An 18,203-nucleotide genomic window follows, 5' to 3' on the forward strand; every position below is an offset into this window, starting at 1 on the left:
GACTTTAATATAGATTTGTGTATTTGGGCACAAGTAAAAACACATTATATTAGAATAGGCTCATATCTATTAGATTCATTGAAATGAGCAACAATGGGTTTAAATTAGTACTAAATAGACATTTTCTCTATTTTTTTTTTCTGCGTATTTTAGTATTTAGTTTACTTTTCTGTTGCTAAAACTGTTGCTAGCTCTACTTATGCATTATCTTTTTCTGGAATTATTGATATTTGCCTTTTAATCTGGACTAAATGTTTCAGTAGTACGAAAATTGTTAAATGTAAAATATTGGTACATTGCAGATTCTAATTGTTTGTTTAAAAGTGATAGTACGAGGTCCTTATGAAGTGCTATCTCCAGAAAATTTAATCTACACTTTCAGACTCCAGTTTTAGTATGTGGATTGAAATCAGAAACCCTTCTTGCCTACTTACAAAAAGATATCTCCGCCAAAATGTTTCGATTGAAGTTGATCACTTCACCATTCATATTCTGTAATCAACTGGGTCTAGAAAGCTTAAACCTTAGAGCAAATTAAGCTTACACTTTTAATCACAGACTGCAGAATCAATGAATCGCATTGATATTTAGGCTGATATACTGCTAAGTACTTAATTGTGGACTACCGTAAGTTGTATTACTTCTGTTCATGAGAAATTTGATCGAGCCTAAACAGAGGTGTAAGAACCGCATCAGTACGTGTTAGAGTTCTTATGAATTCTGCAATACTGTGCACGTTCAATAGAAAGAACGAGACGGTCAATAAATATGCTGTCACAAACGCGATGAAGTAGTTACAACTATATAAGTAAGGGAGGTTCCGACTTTCCTTATATAAAAATAGATCAAGAGTTAGACGTACAGCCTCAGCATAAGACCAACATTTTATTGGATAATAACCAACAAATATTTGGGATCAGAAATAGTGGAGAGTTAAGGGATCGATTTAGCCGTTTAGGTTATATATACATATATTTTTTTAATTTTTAAAAAACTTTTATTAAATAATTCACACACCCTACATATGTCGGTGAGCCGTGGTTTGGTTGGTTAAAGATATTAATTATTTAATTAGAAACGCTCATTCTACATTACATATAACTAATTTTGTTCATGCTGAGATTTACCTAGCCTTGGCAAGGTTTTGAAATGCCATAAAGTCATAAACCTTCAATTTTTTTTTTTGGCCAACTTCCATGCTTGCAACAGTGGCCAGTTCCATGGTTCATCAGTAAGTTGAAAAATTTGGGCATAAGCTAGGTACTTGTAGACTTGTAGTACTCTTAGCTTCAAGACAGCATGCCAGTGATACGTTATTTATTGAAGTCATTACTAGTTCTTTGAGTTTATTTTTCAGATCTTTAAGTAAAATATATTGATACAAATATAGTGATCGATATATTTGTGCCTTTAGTTCAAGGTATCGGTGTTGTAGAATTATCAAGCTCATTAGTACAAGCAAATAACTTTGAGATATACATTGGATAAACTTAGACGTCAAAAAATATAGATTAGTAACTACGTAAGTCGGAGTTTAGGTTTGTTTATGATGCCATGATGATTTAGTTTGGTTAATTTCTCTAATAATTAAGCAATATTCTCAAACTTTCATTCACTTCGATCAGTACTGCTATGTATATAACTATGGATATGTCATAAACACAATCGCAAAGCACACAGCTATGCATGTAGCTAGTCATAGCTTTTTATTATATGATACACAATGCGATTAACAGAATAGCATAAACGGTTCAATACAAACACACATACATAGTAAAAGCTGATTACCGTCTAAAATTCTGATGAAATCAAACACGCGCCATTCCAATATCTGTAATTTGGATATTTGGCCCATGCTATTGAGTTCCTGTTCCGGTTTATTACCTAGAACAAAAGCTACACACAGTTTACATAATACACCATGCCAGAGATTCATGAAGGATTGAAGGCTTCAGATCAGTGCTGGATATTCAACAATGGGACTTGAAATTATCGCAGGTAAAATAACGGTGAGAGTCACTCTCGGAAGAGCCATGTCCGTACTTACCATAACTCTCATTTGCATTGTCGTCGGCTTGAACATCATGCTTAGCATCGCTGTTGCTGCTACCCTTGTTTGTGGTCCGGGGCTGAGACTGGGACTGGTCTTTTGCACCGCCACTAAGAACCTCAGCGCTTCGACCCTGATTTGGGTCGGTCTTGACCTGAGCCAAGTGACGCTCGTTCAGAACAAACCGATTAGCAGCAGCTTGCAGAGATGCCACCATCAACACAAAGCCGATAACGCTTATGACAAGTATGGTCCTCATGATGGTACGTAAATGATTCTGCACAAACTAATGAGAAGTACATGCAAGTAAATCAATATCATAGCTATGTATTAGTCAAGAAAATACAATTATATCAATAAAAGCTTGAAATATAAGATCTAGGCTAGGGTTGTGGAGGATATAGCATACCCTGCAGGATTGGAGAAATATCCAGTGTCTGAAGAAACAACTATATGACAGAAGGGATTGCAAAGGTTGCAATTTATAGGCAATTGGAGACTGAGATAACTAAGACAGACTAGGTAATTAGAACAGAGCAGGCATATGTGGAAGTGGTGGTATCACATTCAGAAGACTGTCGAGAGCTCAGGATACAAGCTAAGCCACCAAAGAAGCAAATCATGATTACGCGCGGAATGATAATTAGGGTACTTAATTAATGTCATTGTTGACTTTAATTACCTGATGATGAATAATGGGTAACAGAATACTGCTGACTGCTATTGAAATAAATCAATAATTGGATCTTCACTTCTGTGTTATTCTACTTAATTTTATAAACATACGCTTAACTACTGATAACCCTAAAAATTGGAGGTGCGCGAGCTCTAGGGTTCTTATTTCTTAATATTGTTGAAAAAACTTGCATAGTGTTCGGTCTATAACTTATTTCTATCTATGTAAACATCTGGATCAGATATCTCTATTATTTGTAAGTAGTAGAATGAAAATTTGAATTTAAGAGCTAGAATTAAAATTAAGTCTTTGCATGATTGATGAGGGCATTAATAGCTGAATGTTGAATAATATTTTAGTGTATAGTAAACTAGTCTTGTTAATTAACTTCATTTTGTTCGTAAAATTCGTATCTTATTTACATCATGGGAAGATTTTGTCTGATGTCTTAAGCATTCAATCTCATTCATCATACGATTCCCAACAGGTGGCTGGATTCCTGAGTGGAGTAGGAGATAATTAGTACTGTGCGGAACTTAGAAATCACCGGATCGATCGTGATATTACAAAACTGAAAGCAAGGATAACTTCATTACGTACGGTACCGGCTAATGCTTTCATTTCATGGCCGGTGTTGGAATTTTCAGAACTATATATGTATGAATAATTAATTTCAGTTAAAGATGTCAATTTTTCTGTTTATCAAAACTCTGGGATGAGAATTTTCTTTCAGCAAAGTACAAGTTGAATTCTTGAGGAGTTGTGGATGCTGCATGGTTAATTTAGGACGTACTGACGAGCCAAAGAGGTATATCACACTAACAAATTAACCAGCATATATAGCAATACATAGTGAAACCAAATGCAAGTGCAGACGCGCATGCATGCATGTTTCGCCTACTAGTTAATTAGCTAGCTCGAACAATTACATTGACCCCGGCCGGCACTAACTGAAAGTTACCAATCTTAGCCAACTTCTTTGGAGCTCGAATCCTTGGTGACTGGTGCGGTCTAACACAGAATAATAACAGTGATCGCGTTTCTGTTGATGACTCATATTTGAACTGGCGGTAATTTGGGTTCGCACAGCATTGTTCTTCACCCATGTACTAGTACTATATACGTACTTATTTTCATGCTTTGATCGGTCACAGCAGCCCTTTGGTGTCTTTACTCTTACTAAGAACTTAAGTAAAAAGTGAGCTTAAAAATTTTGAAGGTTAAACTTATGTACCACGTTTATCATTTGAGATTAATATCTTTGATTAAGTGCAAAAAGACTGAAGAGAGATTGTCATAAATATATAATGGATCCTAAGTCTTGGATACTGTTTCGGGGTGAGGGTGTGCTATCTTTTTCATGAGTTTTGATGAGCACTACCGAAAAGCAAAAAGAAATGGGAATAAACCTGTTCAAAATGTTGTTTCCCACCAGATAAGTAATCATGATATTAAGCTAATTTCACCAAGGATCTACATTATTGTTGATAATAATTATATAATTAATGGTGTATTATTTGTGTTTACTTTTTGGGTGGATGAAAGATCGGGGTGAAGGACGTGATACAATCATATGTGGAACTCCCATATGCAAGTTTGAATCTCGGCAACGCTATAAAATTTAAATCTTACTGAATTTTTAGTGGCTAGTGGATGAAAGTGTATGTCTATCTAAAATGAATAATATGCTAGATGAATCACATTTAATTTGTGGCATCGCACATGCATCTCAAATTATGTGGCATCGTATGACAGAAAGTCCAACCTATCACGTAATCTCAATAGTAGCACATTAACTTGCAGATAAGATACATACGGTATCCAAACAAAACTCTGGTTCATTTAGTATTGTTCGTCTAAAGGGTGTTGGTAAATGTACTTGACAAATATCTAAGTAGACCTGGCAAACAAAAATTTGCCAGACATTTCCTGTTTTATCCTTGACTTAAATCGTCCAACAACACCAGCGTCATCTCCCCTGCGAACTTGCCTCCACAATCAGATTAGGTTTTCCGGCAGATCTTCCCACTCCACGCCCGTCCATCTGTTCAAAATTCTCCGACTACGGCTTTCTTTGCTCCTTCCAAAACACCCATGTTTGAAACTTTTTATTGAGCTGTTGAGAATTAATTAATTCATATATAGGAACGATTGAAACTCCGTTTCTTGCACATAAACATGTTTAGTGAGATTGATATTTTCTGTCACTTGGGTAGAAGCAAATCAAGAGCTAATGGAGATGAGAACTCCATATTTAGTAGAAAAATACAATAACGACTAATTAATTCGAATCAAGTAATTGCAGCGATATTTAGAGCTCCCATAAACATCTTCATATTAAGCACCAACCCAAGTAGGTGGCCATATGATTGCACTCATGGAATTGAATTGATCAACAGAGGCACTAATCTCCATCCACTATGGGCAAATTGACGGAAAAACGCAAACAATGGTTCTTGGGAAAAATCCAATCCCAAGCTTGGTCGAATCGGATTGAAGGATGCTACTGCTGGGTGTAACTACTGTGTAAGGGGTGAAATTGGAATTAACTGATTAATTTTTTTTGTTGGATTTATTTAGTCATTTGCTAGGTACATTTACCAGCACCTTGTCTAAATTAGACTAGGGGAAGCATTCATGACCAAAACCATACAAATTCATACTAAGGTTGCTATTTGTATATGCAAGACATAATATTGCTTGCTGTGGATTAAATGAGGGTAAAATGTCGATATTTTTAAATTCAAATTCTAGTTCTGCCTTGCAGTAGCAACACAAAATAGATACGCAATCAGGAACTTTAGTCGCGACCTTCATTTAGGTTCCTTTGTAATTTCTTAAGGGTGGTGAAATTTCATATTTTACAATTCACACTCCCACCTTTTTTTTTTAGATAAGTTTTCACATAAAAAAAAAAAACACATGTCACTAAAGACAAGATTTAAATTACCAAAATAAAAAAGTGAAAGTGTGGATTGTAAAGTTAGGAGCGTAAATTTCAGTTCATTTTCTTAATTTGTAAGTTGTAATGGAACAGGCGTGCAGATCGAGAAGATGCCAAGCTAGCCATGCACGTACGTATGCTATAGATATAGATTATTGAAAGCTAGCTTATATATTGCGAATTCAAAATACGTACATACAATAGGCCTAACAAGCCACACCCATCACGTACAATAGATTAAACAAGCGCGAAAGACATAGTAAAACCGAACCCATAGGCTAACACATCGCCACACACTGGTTCTACTTATTTATGAAACATGCATGAGCTAGCCAGCTCGATCCATCTTCTTTGATTGGAAGCAGCAGTGAATCTCAGTGCTTAGGCTTGCGTCCGTCGTCGTTCGAGCCCGAACCGGTGCGGTCATCCACAGAATAATAACGGTGAGTGTCAGTTGATGAATCAGAGTTCGAACCAGTGCCTCCGTAGTGTTTATAAGCCGAATTGACATCATCATCTTCATCGTTGTTCGTCGCTTTAGTACCAGTACTACTGCTGCCTCCGGTACTTTTTCTTGAGTCCCCCGAACCCTTGCTTTGATCGGCCACCCCGTCGACCTTGGTGTCTTTAGAGTCCACCCCAGCCGTCGGGACAGCATTTGTCTCGCTCTGGCGCCGATCATCGGTCAGCAGCTGACGGTGGTTCTCTTTCAAAGTCAGCCTTTTTGCATTTGAGTGCAGAGATGCAGAAATCAAGACGAAGGCCACGATCACCACAAATGTTAAGGTAGTCCTCATGATCTTAGTTCATAAACCTGTAAACTAAACCACATGCAACTAACCAGAAACTTATAGAAGCACAAAATGAGTTTGAAAAATATGAAGGTTGATCGAAACAAGTGTTTTACCACGTTTTCGCAAAGAGAAAAATATCTTCAAGCTAGTGCGAGAAGGATGAAGAGGTTTCCATAAATATATAAACCTAATTTGGACACTGATAGAGAATTACCTCCTGTTATTTTGTTCATCAGAGCAGTTGATGAGCACTAGCTAGAGAAAAGCAAGAAGAAGTGGGGGTAACACAAATATAGTTGTCCACCAGATAAGTTAATCATGATATTAACCTAATTTGACAAATTAGGGTTGATATTCAATAAAATAATTTTATGGTGCATTGTTTCTGTTTCCATTTGGGGTAGATAAAGATTAACTGGGTGGGTGAAGGTGATGCAATAAAGTGATGAAGATCTTTTCCAGTCTTGTTACAATAATAACACCAGCAAAATTATAAGATTTAATATAGTTAACTTGGATCATTTGAATGTGAACCCAGAAACCCATTAGGAAATGTTTGTATTGATAAAGACCAGAGCATGTATGAAATGGTGGTATCACATTCAGAGCAGTCAGAGCGTTAAGTGGCACCATATCTATTAATGATGGAGAAGTTAATTAGGGCCACTAAAGAAGTGAATTATGATCTTAACCAATAACAAGGGTATATTACATAATGAATTTCTTGTATACAAGTACAGCAGAACTCAGCGAGTTGATTCGTTGGTTCAATTGTGATTTGTGAAGAAACTTGCCTGTTCAAAGTGATGAAAGTTAAGTCTTCTTAAATATCAGTTTGGAAGATTTGAAGTTGATCGAGAATGTACGTCACGTACACCATAGCGATCGATCATATTATCGATCAACTTTGTTTTCTTCATTACACTGAGTTTCTATTCTTTAGAATTATTGTTTCTGTATGGCATGCACTAGCTGATGTGTAATTTGCACAACTGATTTGAGAGGAAGTTAACAGGCTAGCTAGTGTCTCAGCCAATTGATCGATCATCTTCTATCATACAATATCCCCGGGTAAACTAATAGCAATATTATTATCTGAAAATAAAAGCATATTTTCAGCTAGCGCGCAGGTCTCACCTGACTCTCTTGTGTGAGTGATGAGGTGTTGTACAAAAGCGTAAACAAACATCGATATTGATATGAAACTAATTTAACAATCAAACAATGATAAAGAAAACAAACGAAAGAAAACAAGAATTTATATTGGTTCAGAAAATCAACGTGAATGTATTCTCTCCGATTGATATAATGGAATTTCTTGCCGTCTTTAAAAATGGACGTACCTCAATCACATTAATTGAGTGAATCGCTATAAATTCTTATGTTAATTATTTTCTTTATCAATTAGTTCCCTATCAATATCCGTCTTTTGTTTACTCTTCCGCACAACACCTCATCACTCACATATATATAGAATCATATCATGAAACAACCGGATTACCTTATTAATTTACATGGCAAGACTGATCATCCCAGCCGGTTTTATGAGATACATACTCACACCTCCGACCTTGGATAGTTACCCAATTATGTGCTAATCATCAGTTGCTTTCGACTACGTAAATGGCATTCCAGCAGGTTTATGACCTTGTTAATTTCACTCTTTTTTATGTTTCTAGCATGTGTACGGCTATGAACGTGTAAGTTTAATCCTAACAATTGGTATTAGAGCCTCTCATACATACATATAGAAATCAATCTTTCAAACTTAAAACACACCTCCACTTTTTATTTCATGAGATAGTTTTATTTCTACGTGCATATGAGTTGCTCTAATACCAATTGTTTTGGATTAAACAGACATACATAATCACACATGCTAAATAAACATAAATAATGGGGGCGGGGTAAAGACTTGCTCATTGTGAGAAGGGACCTGGCCTTATATAGGAGTCGGTGATCTCCGATCCATCCCTTGTCATAATAGAAATCCTGAACATTAATCATGGATTTAACTCTTTATTCACAGCATACTTTAATCCATGTATATATATAGTCCACATAGGATTAGGTTTCCATGCCCTGCAAGTAATTTGGAGCTAGGCTTAACTATTATGCTATATTAGAACCCGACTCATGTGTTTAGAGAACTTGTTCCTGATTTCATTTCGATTGAGAACTAAACTTTCATATGTTTTCTTTCATACTTTAACATGCATGTTTTCTTTTTCCATATGACACAAATAGGCAACGAAAGCCATAATGATAGGGATACCAGCACCAGCAACATGGAGATATCGAGAGATGATCAACCATTTGATAGCAGCATCAAAATACACATTTGTGGTAAACAGTGTGATAAAAAAGGATGTGTTTGGTGTTGTAATAACACCATTAAAAAGTATGTAATCACAAGTGCGTTCCTTAGCTAGCTAGCTACCAAAAATCATAAAATAGATCACGCGACTTGTAGTAGTTTTATAGATTGAAATAAATAAATAAATAAATGCTGTTTATTTTATTTATTGAAGCTAACATATATATATATATATATATATATATATATATATATATGTACACAACTGTAGAGCTAAGCATATATAAATTTCACCAACGCATATGAGACTGACAAAAGAGTCATCTCCTACAACAACAAGAAAATAGACCATTTGTAAATAGATACGTAAATTGGGACTAAATCAATTTGGTAATACATGAACTGATACACATATGTGATGTATTATCGACGATGAAATAAAATAAAATAAAATAAAACGGTGAGTGATTGGCTCATTATTCCGAGCTTATCCTGAAGCTACGGCTATAAAAATCTTCGCACTACAGTCTCCTGAGAGTCGTTGTCAATTGACTCAATTCTCACACGCAGCTCGACTCAAAAATCAAAGCATCGTCTTCTCCCGCCAAAAAGATGATGAGAGAGTTCCAAACCCCACACAAGGACCATGCTCGACCTCCTCCCAAGCTCTCCGCTCGCGTCTCCAAGAAGACCGTCAGTCTCCGATCTCCTAATTTCTCTTTTCGATTTTCAATTTCGGTTTCGAATCCCTAATTTCACTCCGCTTCGTTTCTCTTACAGGTTCCCAAGAAGAGCTTGAACTCTGCGTTTTCTTCAATCTGTGAAGATCTGCAAGTCCAGCACTCGGTGGATTCCACTCCGATCTTTGTGATTTCTGAGATCGACGAGGTCAATCGCGATGCCGAGGTCACCGAGGTTAGCTCCATCTTCAATCCGACTTTGAAATTGATCATCGCTCTTTTGGATTTCATATTATAATTGGCTAAAACTACACCTGTGCATGATTTGTTGCTTCGATTGCGTTTCAGTTAGTGTTGTTATTGTATAGCTTTTGATGCATTCATAACGTTCGCCTTTGGTTACTGAGAAAATGCCTGAAAGAGAAAGGATTACTGATACTTGATGCTTATGTTTGGCTTAAACAGAATTTGAGTCCTCTGAATGCAAGTCTGTGATGATTTTAGATTCTTTTTGGTTTAAATGTGTTTGCCTCAAGTGTTTCTGCTGTAAGGCTTTCGGTTAATTCGTAATGTACGATTTTTGTTACTGAGAAAATGCCTGTAAGTGTGAAAGTGCTGTTTTGTTTAATCAGAGTTCTAGTTATGTGATGATTTTGGATACTTTTTACTTCAGGTTACATGTGTTTGCTCAAGTGTTGCTGCTAAAATGATTTAAATCGTCTGTAATAAAAACTTTTGGATATGAGATGCCATTTTGTTCATGATACTTAGATTTTTATGACTAAATATTTTACTTGCATTGTATATTTTGGCTTTCAGAGTCTCATGACCCTGCCAGATCCATCTCTCTCAGCTTCAACAGAGACCTTGTTCACCTCTGATCTCTCTCCATCTTTAGAGTCCACGATTTCAAGCCATGCCTCTTGGAGTGTTGCTAAATGTGAAAATGATGGCTCAAAGTGTGGTTCTATCGGGGCTGAGGTTGTATCAAGCTTTCTCAAGCAAGCTCGGACTCAGGTCTTAAACTCTGCTGGTGTGGATGCCAAATCCAAGAAGCTTCTGGATGCATTGGTTGAGATAGTGATACAGGATTTCCACACTGTGCCTGAAGAGAGGGACCGGATTGCTGAACTTTCAGCAAAAGCTAAAATACTGGTTGTGTGTTCTTTGCTATGGATCCTTGCAATGGCTGTGTATATGGTGTTCAGCTCTGGAGCACAAAGCAATCTTCCTGGACCACTGCCTACTTGAACTCTTACTCTAGAGGTGCATTAATGGTCTGATCATCAAGATGAATGGTATGGCCTCTTGTCTTGGGATAGTAGGTATGATTTTGCCCTTTATTAGATGTTGTCCAATGTTTAGCTGATATGATCATATAAACATCTTGTTCTCAGTATTGTGTCCATGGTTATGGATTGTTCATTTGACAGTAAATAGCTATTTCAGTGTGATTTTCTGGAAACAGAATGTGATTGTTACTGCTTTCCTCTGTGGTTTATATTCTTGTGAGTAGTAAGACCTGAATCTGATTACTGTATTCCCCTTTTTGGATAACGTGATGATATACTCCCGAAATTAGTGAATGTTTCTGTAGAGAAATGTAGACTCAGTGTTGTATGCCTCTAATGCTTGTTAGGTTTTATGATTGCATGTTCATTTAAATTATTTACAAACCTGATTACTCGTTTTAAGGAAACCACATTTTGGTGCCACTCATGTTCTCATCATTGCAAGGATGAGACTGTGGAGAGCAGAAAACTTACAGTAAGTAACCCACACCCTGTCTGCTCTACATGTTTGAAGCAATGTGCTCCATAGATATTGGTACTTGAATTCGTAGTACCATTCAGACCACAGGAGATCATGAGTTGAATGCTCTGAAGTCATTTTTCATGCCTTAGGTCTATAGCGAGAGATTAACATGTCGTATTGAGTTGGACCTACATGTGAAGGGCTACAAAAATCCGGGTGTTCGACATAACATTCTAGCCCAAAATCCTTGTACGTTTATACATCTTAAGTACATATCTGGGTGACGGACATATCATTCTGGGTATATAGAACTCGCATTTGTTTTATTTTAAAGATTCATACATAGTTATGGTCTATATTTATGCAATCTTTGCTGAAATGCTGTGCATTAACTAGGTGTCTAGGTTGATGCCCCAATATATTCATGCTAACTTCAATAGTTTTATGCAAGGAATATGACTCATGAAGTCTCAACATGATCATCTGGTTTTCCATGTTCAGTTGTTGTCCTTGTTTGGCAACTCAGAGTCTATCTGAACACCATTTTGCCAGCGTAGCCCATGTTAAATGTTTTATAGCTAATTACAATAGAGTGCTGGATTGGTAAAAGTGTGTACCCACTATCCTGTATGTGACGCGTATTACATCTGCCTTCACATGTCCTTAATTAATTTAATTATTTGAGTCTGATCAATGATTAAAGATGATTGGTGCTGTTTGTTGTCCAGGAACAACTAGGTGCCCCAAAAATGAAATCCCAAACAATACAACCATATGATGGATTATCCTCATAAGAAAATTATAAAATAGATTGTGTCTTTGAAGTTATACCATATGGATATACTTCATTTAAATTATTATAGAAAATTTTTGGTACTGCAAACACTATTTTGAAGAACATCCATTTTTATCTACCAACTACTTTGTGTTGAGATATCAATCCCACATCGGGAATATGGGACCTTGCCTGTGAGTTAATAAGGGTTTGGGCCATTCCACTCATTGCCAATTGGTTTTGGATGTGAACCCCATACTACTTTATCAAGGTATCAGAGCGGGTTACCCACGTCCATGTGTGAAACCCAAAGGTCACACGATGTGGGTTAATAAGGGTTTGAGCCACTCTGCCCATTGCCAATTGGTTTTGGATGTGAACCCCAGACTACTTTATCATTTTGCCTAATGCTTGTCATCCTGCTATCTGTCTTCTTAAGCTACATTTTTTCCTTTTTTATTTTTATTTTTGCTCTCTTCTGGAATATCTGGGCAAAGTGTTCTCAGTAGGAAAATATTGAAATTAGTCAGACAAAAGAAAATGAAAAAATGGTCTTCACTATACATAGTATGCCTGCTGGGTTGGTGGACCACATAGTTGAATAGTTGAACGGTTTAAACGATCGATGTTGAACCTGATTAAGGTCAGGGACTGCTTCTGTATAAATGTTATCCCTTCATCTTAAGAACTCTGTTAGGACAAAGACTTTGTGATGGTGGCTGAGAGAAAAAAGGAAGTAAAACTAGTCAAGCCTGAGGGTCAAAGAGTTGTTTTAATTACTGCATAAAATACCATAAAGACGACTTATTTGTAGACTAATTGAAGGGGGTGAATGTTTAGAGACAACTACAAGTTGGTTTTTTAAACGATCTCACCCTTCTTAGTTATTAAGTATATCCTTAGTTAACCTTTTCTCAATGACAGCAAGGCCTAGTTGCTCATTTTGTATTTTATTACCAGATACAACCTGATAAACTTCTTCAGTGAGGAGAAATTTGCTGGAGGATGGATAACTAAAAATTATATTTAACTATTTTAAAATCGCGATCAGTAAAGCTTAGCTAGAAACTCGTTTTTTGAACCAGAGTCGCCAATCAAATTTGGCCGACTAGTAATTTTGAAATCAGTTTAAGAAGATGAGGCTATCGAAAAGTGAATGACTTGCAAGTTGGTTTAGTCCTAAAAAAAAACTATTATAGAGACATAGTGAAAGAGAGAGCTAGCTGTACTTAAAAGCAAAGATTTTGATGATTCGAGAGGGTAATCCCTAAAGAAAGAAGAGTTAGTTGCCCTTTAATGTAGTGATTGGCATAATCAAAGAAAATTGAGGCATGGATGAAGATTCTAAGGTCAATGATTGGTTGTGTTCTTCAATCTTCCTAAAACTTTATGATTAATCCCAAAACCTCTAGTTTAATCACATACCTACTAAGGCATATCTAGGTGTCCCAACATAGAAATCATTAGCTTGCTTTTGTTTCCTTAGCATCAGATGGAGCACTAAATCATCCTCTGAAATGGTATAAGCTAAACACATATATGCACTCTTTTTAAGTTTATGAAGATCAATAGTGATTTTACTCGATCTTGATCTAGTAAATACAGGATCCAAGGTGAATTGTTTTGTTTTTCTGTTCCTGAAGGATGCTTTTACAATGTGTAAGATTCATATTCATGTATAGTAAGGTACAGGCTTGTTTGCAGGAGTTTTGGACCATTCAATCAGATGAATCAGCTCATTCAACTGTGAAAAAACCACCTGCACTGTGAAGATACCTGTATGGTATATTTTTCACTAGAAAACCAAATTGCTAGTTTTATACTTTCTACAGTATAGCTATGGGATATCTGAAAGGGATAGATTGTGATAAGCTACTGAGACAAGTGAGATCATATCCCACACCAGAAACACTGGTGAGGACTGCATTTTGAATTATTGATCTAACACCCCATATTCACAATCATCTACATTCATCCTTCTTCACCATTCACAACTTTACCTTCCCCATTCTTCCTTTGCACAATGTATCTATCTTCTTGCTTTAATTTTCTGGAGGCTTTTGAATGCTCCTCCCACTTTATGGAGCTCATTGTTTGATTGTGTCTGTTACAGGGGAGGCAATCTCCCTGGTGCATCATAATGCCATTGAGGTGTTTCTGGTCTTTCAAAATTTATATATGTATATATTAAGGTTCCTCAGTATAATGCCCCCTAAAGTGTTTTGATACACACATATGCCACCATGATTTTGGTGAGAAATGGGGATTAGGTTCATGATTATTAAAACTTTATATCCAAATAAACTATCCAAATCATAGATCAATATGGAGCATCTGGACCTTCTTTTATCCCAATGTCAGGTTGTCAGCACTATTTTCCCCTTTCTTTTCTTCATCAATGCTTTGAACCGAATAATTATTCACATCAGGAGCTGTCTCTATTAGTTTCTCTGAATTTTGCACAACCATTTCAGAATGGGATCTTGTTAATTCATGCTGTTAGTTTGATATGCATTTCCTCGTTAGCTTTCACTGAAACCAATTCTTGTGATCGCAAAACTCACATTTTGAGTCTGATTTGATATGCATTCTCTAGTTCTTTGTCGGTTTGTAATTTATCGACTAATCTTCTTTTGTTATATGTGTTAGTTCCATATACATTGTAGTATGTGTTAGTGTAGTATTAGGGGCAATTATGATGTGTTTTGAGGATTAAGTATGTTTGGAAATGGGGATTTGAGGTGAGGAAATATCTTATAGATTAAGGGAGCAGGCGGAGAAGGGACCCCGTCGGGGGAGGAAATGTGGAGGGGAGGTGGAGCAGAACTGGCCACACCTTGAGAGGAGGAGAAAGCTCCAAAAAACGCCACAAAGAGAGAGAGGGGGAGGGGGATAGGAAAAGTGCCAGAGAAACAACCCACATTGCACATGCAGTTTTGTTTAGTTTATCACTTCTTTTCTGGATCATCGCCCCCCTCCCTTAATCATTGCACGGAATGAAAACAAATGTTTGTATTGGGGACCCTTTGCCCCTCTACTCTCTCTCTCCCTGTTAGTGGAAGCCACCACCACCACCACCGCACATCCTTCCATTTAACCCCAATCCGATGGTAGCAGTTATTTCACTTATTTGCCCCCCCAAATGATCTTAGTTTTCTTTTCATCTTTGGCCCGATAATCTTCATTTTCATCTTCTCAACTCACATTTTGTGTTTTGAAAACGTTCAACCCCCCCGCGCCTCTTTTAGTGTGTCAGGCATGTCAAATCCAGTAATTCGGGCAGGTTAATTATAATTGTTTTCAACCAAATGTATTTTATTTTCGTTGTTCTATAGTTGCGCTAACAATATATTTACCTATTTGATCAAAAACGTATATAGTCACTTCAAATTTTCGAAAAACAAGCTTACATGAGTGAAAACTTAGTGGACATGATGTGTCGATTATAGACATAGTCTGTTATAATTGGTTACAGTCAATTCGATTGTTACAATGTCAACTAAACACCTTTTAATCGCGACACAACACCAAAAGACACGATCACACAAACAATGTAATCCATTTATCACACCAAAAACTACAATAACTTTACAAAACCAAATTACTATAGTTTAGAACCTCGTCGTGTACTCTAGGTTCCTAAGCAAATAATGCCTCTACTCTTTTCACTTCATACCTACCAAAATAGCTCACCATACAAAAATTTTATCACCTCACCTTCTTGTAAAAATACTAAGAAACACAATGGTAAATTGGAAAATGTAAAAGAACAATTTTTAAGAAAAAAGAAGAAAAATAGTGGGGTGGCTATGAAGGAAATGACGCGTGCAGTGTTTTGATTCCTTTATAAGTCTCTTCCCACCGTTTCTCCCCTCTCCCTTATTATTACTCACCACTACTCCCCTCCACCCTCCTCCCCCTCAACAACCTCCGTTCCGTTCTATTTGATCCGATTCGATTCCCAGCCCTTATATCCAATCCTCTCACCAAAACCATGACCTTTCTTTCTTGACAAAACATTTCTGTACCTTCAGCTAGCGCTTTAGATTCCTCTGGAATATTATATCGGAATCCATGGCGTCAACAACTCTGATCTCCAATCCCGTAGCCACCTCCTCCGATCATCGTCCTTCTAGAATACAACGCAAGAAGAAGAAGAAGCAGCAGCTCCAGGCAGCCAAACAGGACCACCACAACCACCTCCACTCCCACGTCACCAAATGGAAATCCGAAGCCCAGCAGCATCTCTACTCCTCCAAATTGCTCCAGGCCCTCAACAACGTCACCGTTGAGCCCTCCACCCAGTCATCATCCTCCACGTGTCCTCCTCCTCCTCCGCGCCGCGGCCGGGCTGTTCGGGAAGCCGCGGACCGGGTCCTGGCCGCGGCCGCCAAGGGGAGGACCCGCTGGAGCCGGGCCATTCTCACCAACCGGCTCAAGATCAAGTTCCGGCAGCACCGCAAGCAGCAGAGCGCGGCGGCGGCGGCGACCGGCGCCGGGAAGTTGAAGAAGCAGAAGTTTAGTGTTTTCCGGTTGAAGGGGAAGGGGTTACCGGCTGTGCAGAGGAAGGTGAGGGTGCTCGGCCGGTTGGTTCCCGGTTGCCGGAAGCAGCCGCTGCCGGTGATTCTGGAAGAGGCGACTGATTATATTGCGGCTTTGGAGATGCAGGTCCGGGCTATGAGCCGGCTCACGCAGCTGCTTTCTGTCTCCGGTTCGACTTCCGGCGCCGGCGGGTCAGGTTCTTCGCCGCCGTCGAGTTGATTAGACAGACCAATCGCAAGTCGCCATGTGTCACTTCTTTTCTTTTCTCTCTCTCTCTTTCAGTGCAAGTAATGCTCATCATCATCATCATGAATCATGAATGATGAATCATGTCTCTGTTAAATACCTGTGTCTAGCTTAAGGAAAAGCCTTTCTCTTTTTCTATCATCCAAGTTTGGAGAAAAAAGAAAAAATATTTAATAGAATAACTTTGAACTGCTGGATTAGAATTTTAGATAGATGGGATTCTTCTTCGTCTTCTTCTTTCTTTGTGATGTCGAAGTGTATGGTTGGTTGATCTTATTGCCTCTTAATCTTAGTTAGACACCAATTTGGGTTTTGCATATTTGGTATAGTTTCTTGTCATCTAACTATATATCATGATGATGAGAGAATAAGATTCATGTTGGGGACCAACCTTATCAATAGTTCAATTTCTTTGGGTTTTACTACCAGTGTGCATATGTTCCAGGCATGAAGTTTAGCAACAAGATCTATATGGGTAGTTTTTGTTCCGAACAAGATAGGGGATGAGTGTCGAATTTGTGTCACCGGTTCAGTTATCTGAAACTTCAATCGTCGACTGATGTGCGTTAGCAAAGTACCATTAGGATTAAAACTACGAGATTAACCGTCTGTAAGTTTTGGTGACACATGCACATTTTGAAGTTTGAACACTGTAAAGAGTGACGAGTCCTTTTTCAACGTGGTGGGGAGGCAAACCTGAACAGCAATGTTTACATAAGAGATCGAGAATGAGAATGTAGGGTGGTAACTGTAAGCAGTGAAGAGGGTGAGAATGAGAATTGGGTCATATACGTATGAGCAAAAAGGACTCAAAGTTGGTGAAAGCGCCAAGGGGGTGGTACAAAACATATCATGTGGGATGTCGTCCCCACTAGAAGCAAGCAGCACAATGACACCACTCTCTGATTCTGGGAGATTTATCTGTGCCCCCATTTCATGCTCCTCACCCTTCCCGGCCTAACCGGACCGGACCGGCGGGGCAATCAAAAACGGTGGCATTATTGTTACTGTCACTGTCACTCTCAATCACACGGGTGCCTGGGTTTCATCACTATCAGTGGGATTGAATTGAAGGAAGAAGAGGGTAGTTTTGAATGGGGATGATGATGATAAATAGTGAACAGGACCACAGTGATGATAATACAAGTTGGGTTTTCTGGGTGGGGTGGGGTGGTTTAATTTGGATAATATGTGACTGAGGATTTTGGAAAGAGGAAGCTAATTAAGCTGGTTGTGATGGTTTTGGAGAGATATGCACATGGTGGCATTGATTCAAACCAAGGGTGGGGGGAAAGGGGAAGAAGAAGAACAGAGACAACCAGAAAACAGACTACTGCACATGCAACCCATGTGCTTTTATTTAAGCCTCTCTTCCTAGTAGTCTTTATCCTCTTAGGCTCTTATCATTTGGCTTTGGTTGCTCT

General features: G+C 38.0%; 4 protein-coding genes across 4 annotated transcripts; 2 read left to right on the plus strand and 2 right to left on the minus strand.

Annotated features, from left to right (window-relative positions):
* Positions 1 to 1,729: 1,729 nt before the first annotated feature.
* On the minus strand, positions 1,730 to 2,626 carry LOC101306712. The gene is made up of 3 exons (XM_004296180.1): positions 2,460 to 2,626; positions 2,048 to 2,336; positions 1,730 to 1,884 (listed from the first exon to the last, which is right to left on the minus strand). The coding sequence occupies exons 2-3, from the start codon at positions 2,307 to 2,309 to the stop codon at positions 1,730 to 1,732; spliced, it is 417 nt and encodes a 138-aa protein (XP_004296228.1). The 5' UTR covers positions 2,310 to 2,336; positions 2,460 to 2,626.
* Positions 2,627 to 5,828: 3,202 nt separating this feature from the next.
* Positions 5,829 to 6,616, minus strand: LOC101300326. Its single transcript, XM_004295008.1, has 2 exons — positions 6,578 to 6,616; positions 5,829 to 6,506 (listed from the first exon to the last, which is right to left on the minus strand). Exon 2 carries the CDS (start codon positions 6,465 to 6,467, stop codon positions 6,045 to 6,047), a length of 423 nt encoding a protein of 140 aa, XP_004295056.1. The 5' UTR covers positions 6,468 to 6,506; positions 6,578 to 6,616; the 3' UTR covers positions 5,829 to 6,044.
* A 2,706-nt stretch (positions 6,617 to 9,322) lies between these two features.
* On the plus strand, positions 9,323 to 10,765 carry LOC101300607. Its single transcript, XM_004295009.1, has 3 exons — positions 9,323 to 9,474; positions 9,562 to 9,696; positions 10,281 to 10,765. The coding sequence occupies exons 1-3, from the start codon at positions 9,394 to 9,396 to the stop codon at positions 10,710 to 10,712; spliced, it is 648 nt and encodes a 215-aa protein (XP_004295057.1). The 5' UTR covers positions 9,323 to 9,393; the 3' UTR covers positions 10,713 to 10,765.
* Positions 10,766 to 15,915: 5,150 nt separating this feature from the next.
* On the plus strand, positions 15,916 to 17,381 carry LOC101300892 (transcription factor bHLH147-like). The gene has a single exon (XM_004295010.1). The coding sequence runs from the start codon at positions 16,066 to 16,068 to the stop codon at positions 16,750 to 16,752; it is 687 nt and encodes a 228-aa protein (XP_004295058.1). The 5' UTR covers positions 15,916 to 16,065; the 3' UTR covers positions 16,753 to 17,381.
* The last annotated feature ends 822 nt before the right edge of the window (positions 17,382 to 18,203 follow it).

The sequence above is a fragment of the Fragaria vesca genome, linkage group LG3 (assembly GCF_000184155.1).
Source record: "Fragaria vesca subsp. vesca linkage group LG3, FraVesHawaii_1.0, whole genome shotgun sequence".
In the NCBI taxonomy this organism is placed as follows: Eukaryota; Viridiplantae; Streptophyta; class Magnoliopsida; order Rosales; family Rosaceae; genus Fragaria; species Fragaria vesca.

What these genes read in the sequence shown, in the direction of transcription:
- LOC101300607 (XM_004295009.1), top strand. Translation starts at nt 9,394, where the DNA reads ATGATGAGAGAGTTCCAAACCCCACACAAGGACCATGCTCGACCTCCT. An exon ending in CTCGCGTCTCCAAGAAGACC is followed by an intron (nt 9,475 to 9,561) that starts GTCAGTCTCCGA and finishes TTTCTCTTACAG; the next exon opens with GTTCCCAAGAAGAGCTTGAA. An exon ending in GCGATGCCGAGGTCACCGAG is followed by an intron (nt 9,697 to 10,280) that starts GTTAGCTCCATC and finishes TTTGGCTTTCAG; the next exon opens with AGTCTCATGACCCTGCCAGA.
- LOC101300326 (XM_004295008.1), bottom strand. Translation starts at nt 6,467, where the DNA reads ATGAGGACTACCTTAACATTTGTGGTGATCGTGGCCTTCGTCTTGATT.
- LOC101300892 (XM_004295010.1), top strand. Translation starts at nt 16,066, where the DNA reads ATGGCGTCAACAACTCTGATCTCCAATCCCGTAGCCACCTCCTCCGAT.
- LOC101306712 (XM_004296180.1), bottom strand. Translation starts at nt 2,309, where the DNA reads ATGAGGACCATACTTGTCATAAGCGTTATCGGCTTTGTGTTGATGGTG. An exon ending in CAATGCAAATGAGAGTTATG is followed by an intron (nt 1,885 to 2,047) that starts GTAAGTACGGAC and finishes CTTTTGTTCTAG; the next exon opens with GTAATAAACCGGAACAGGAA.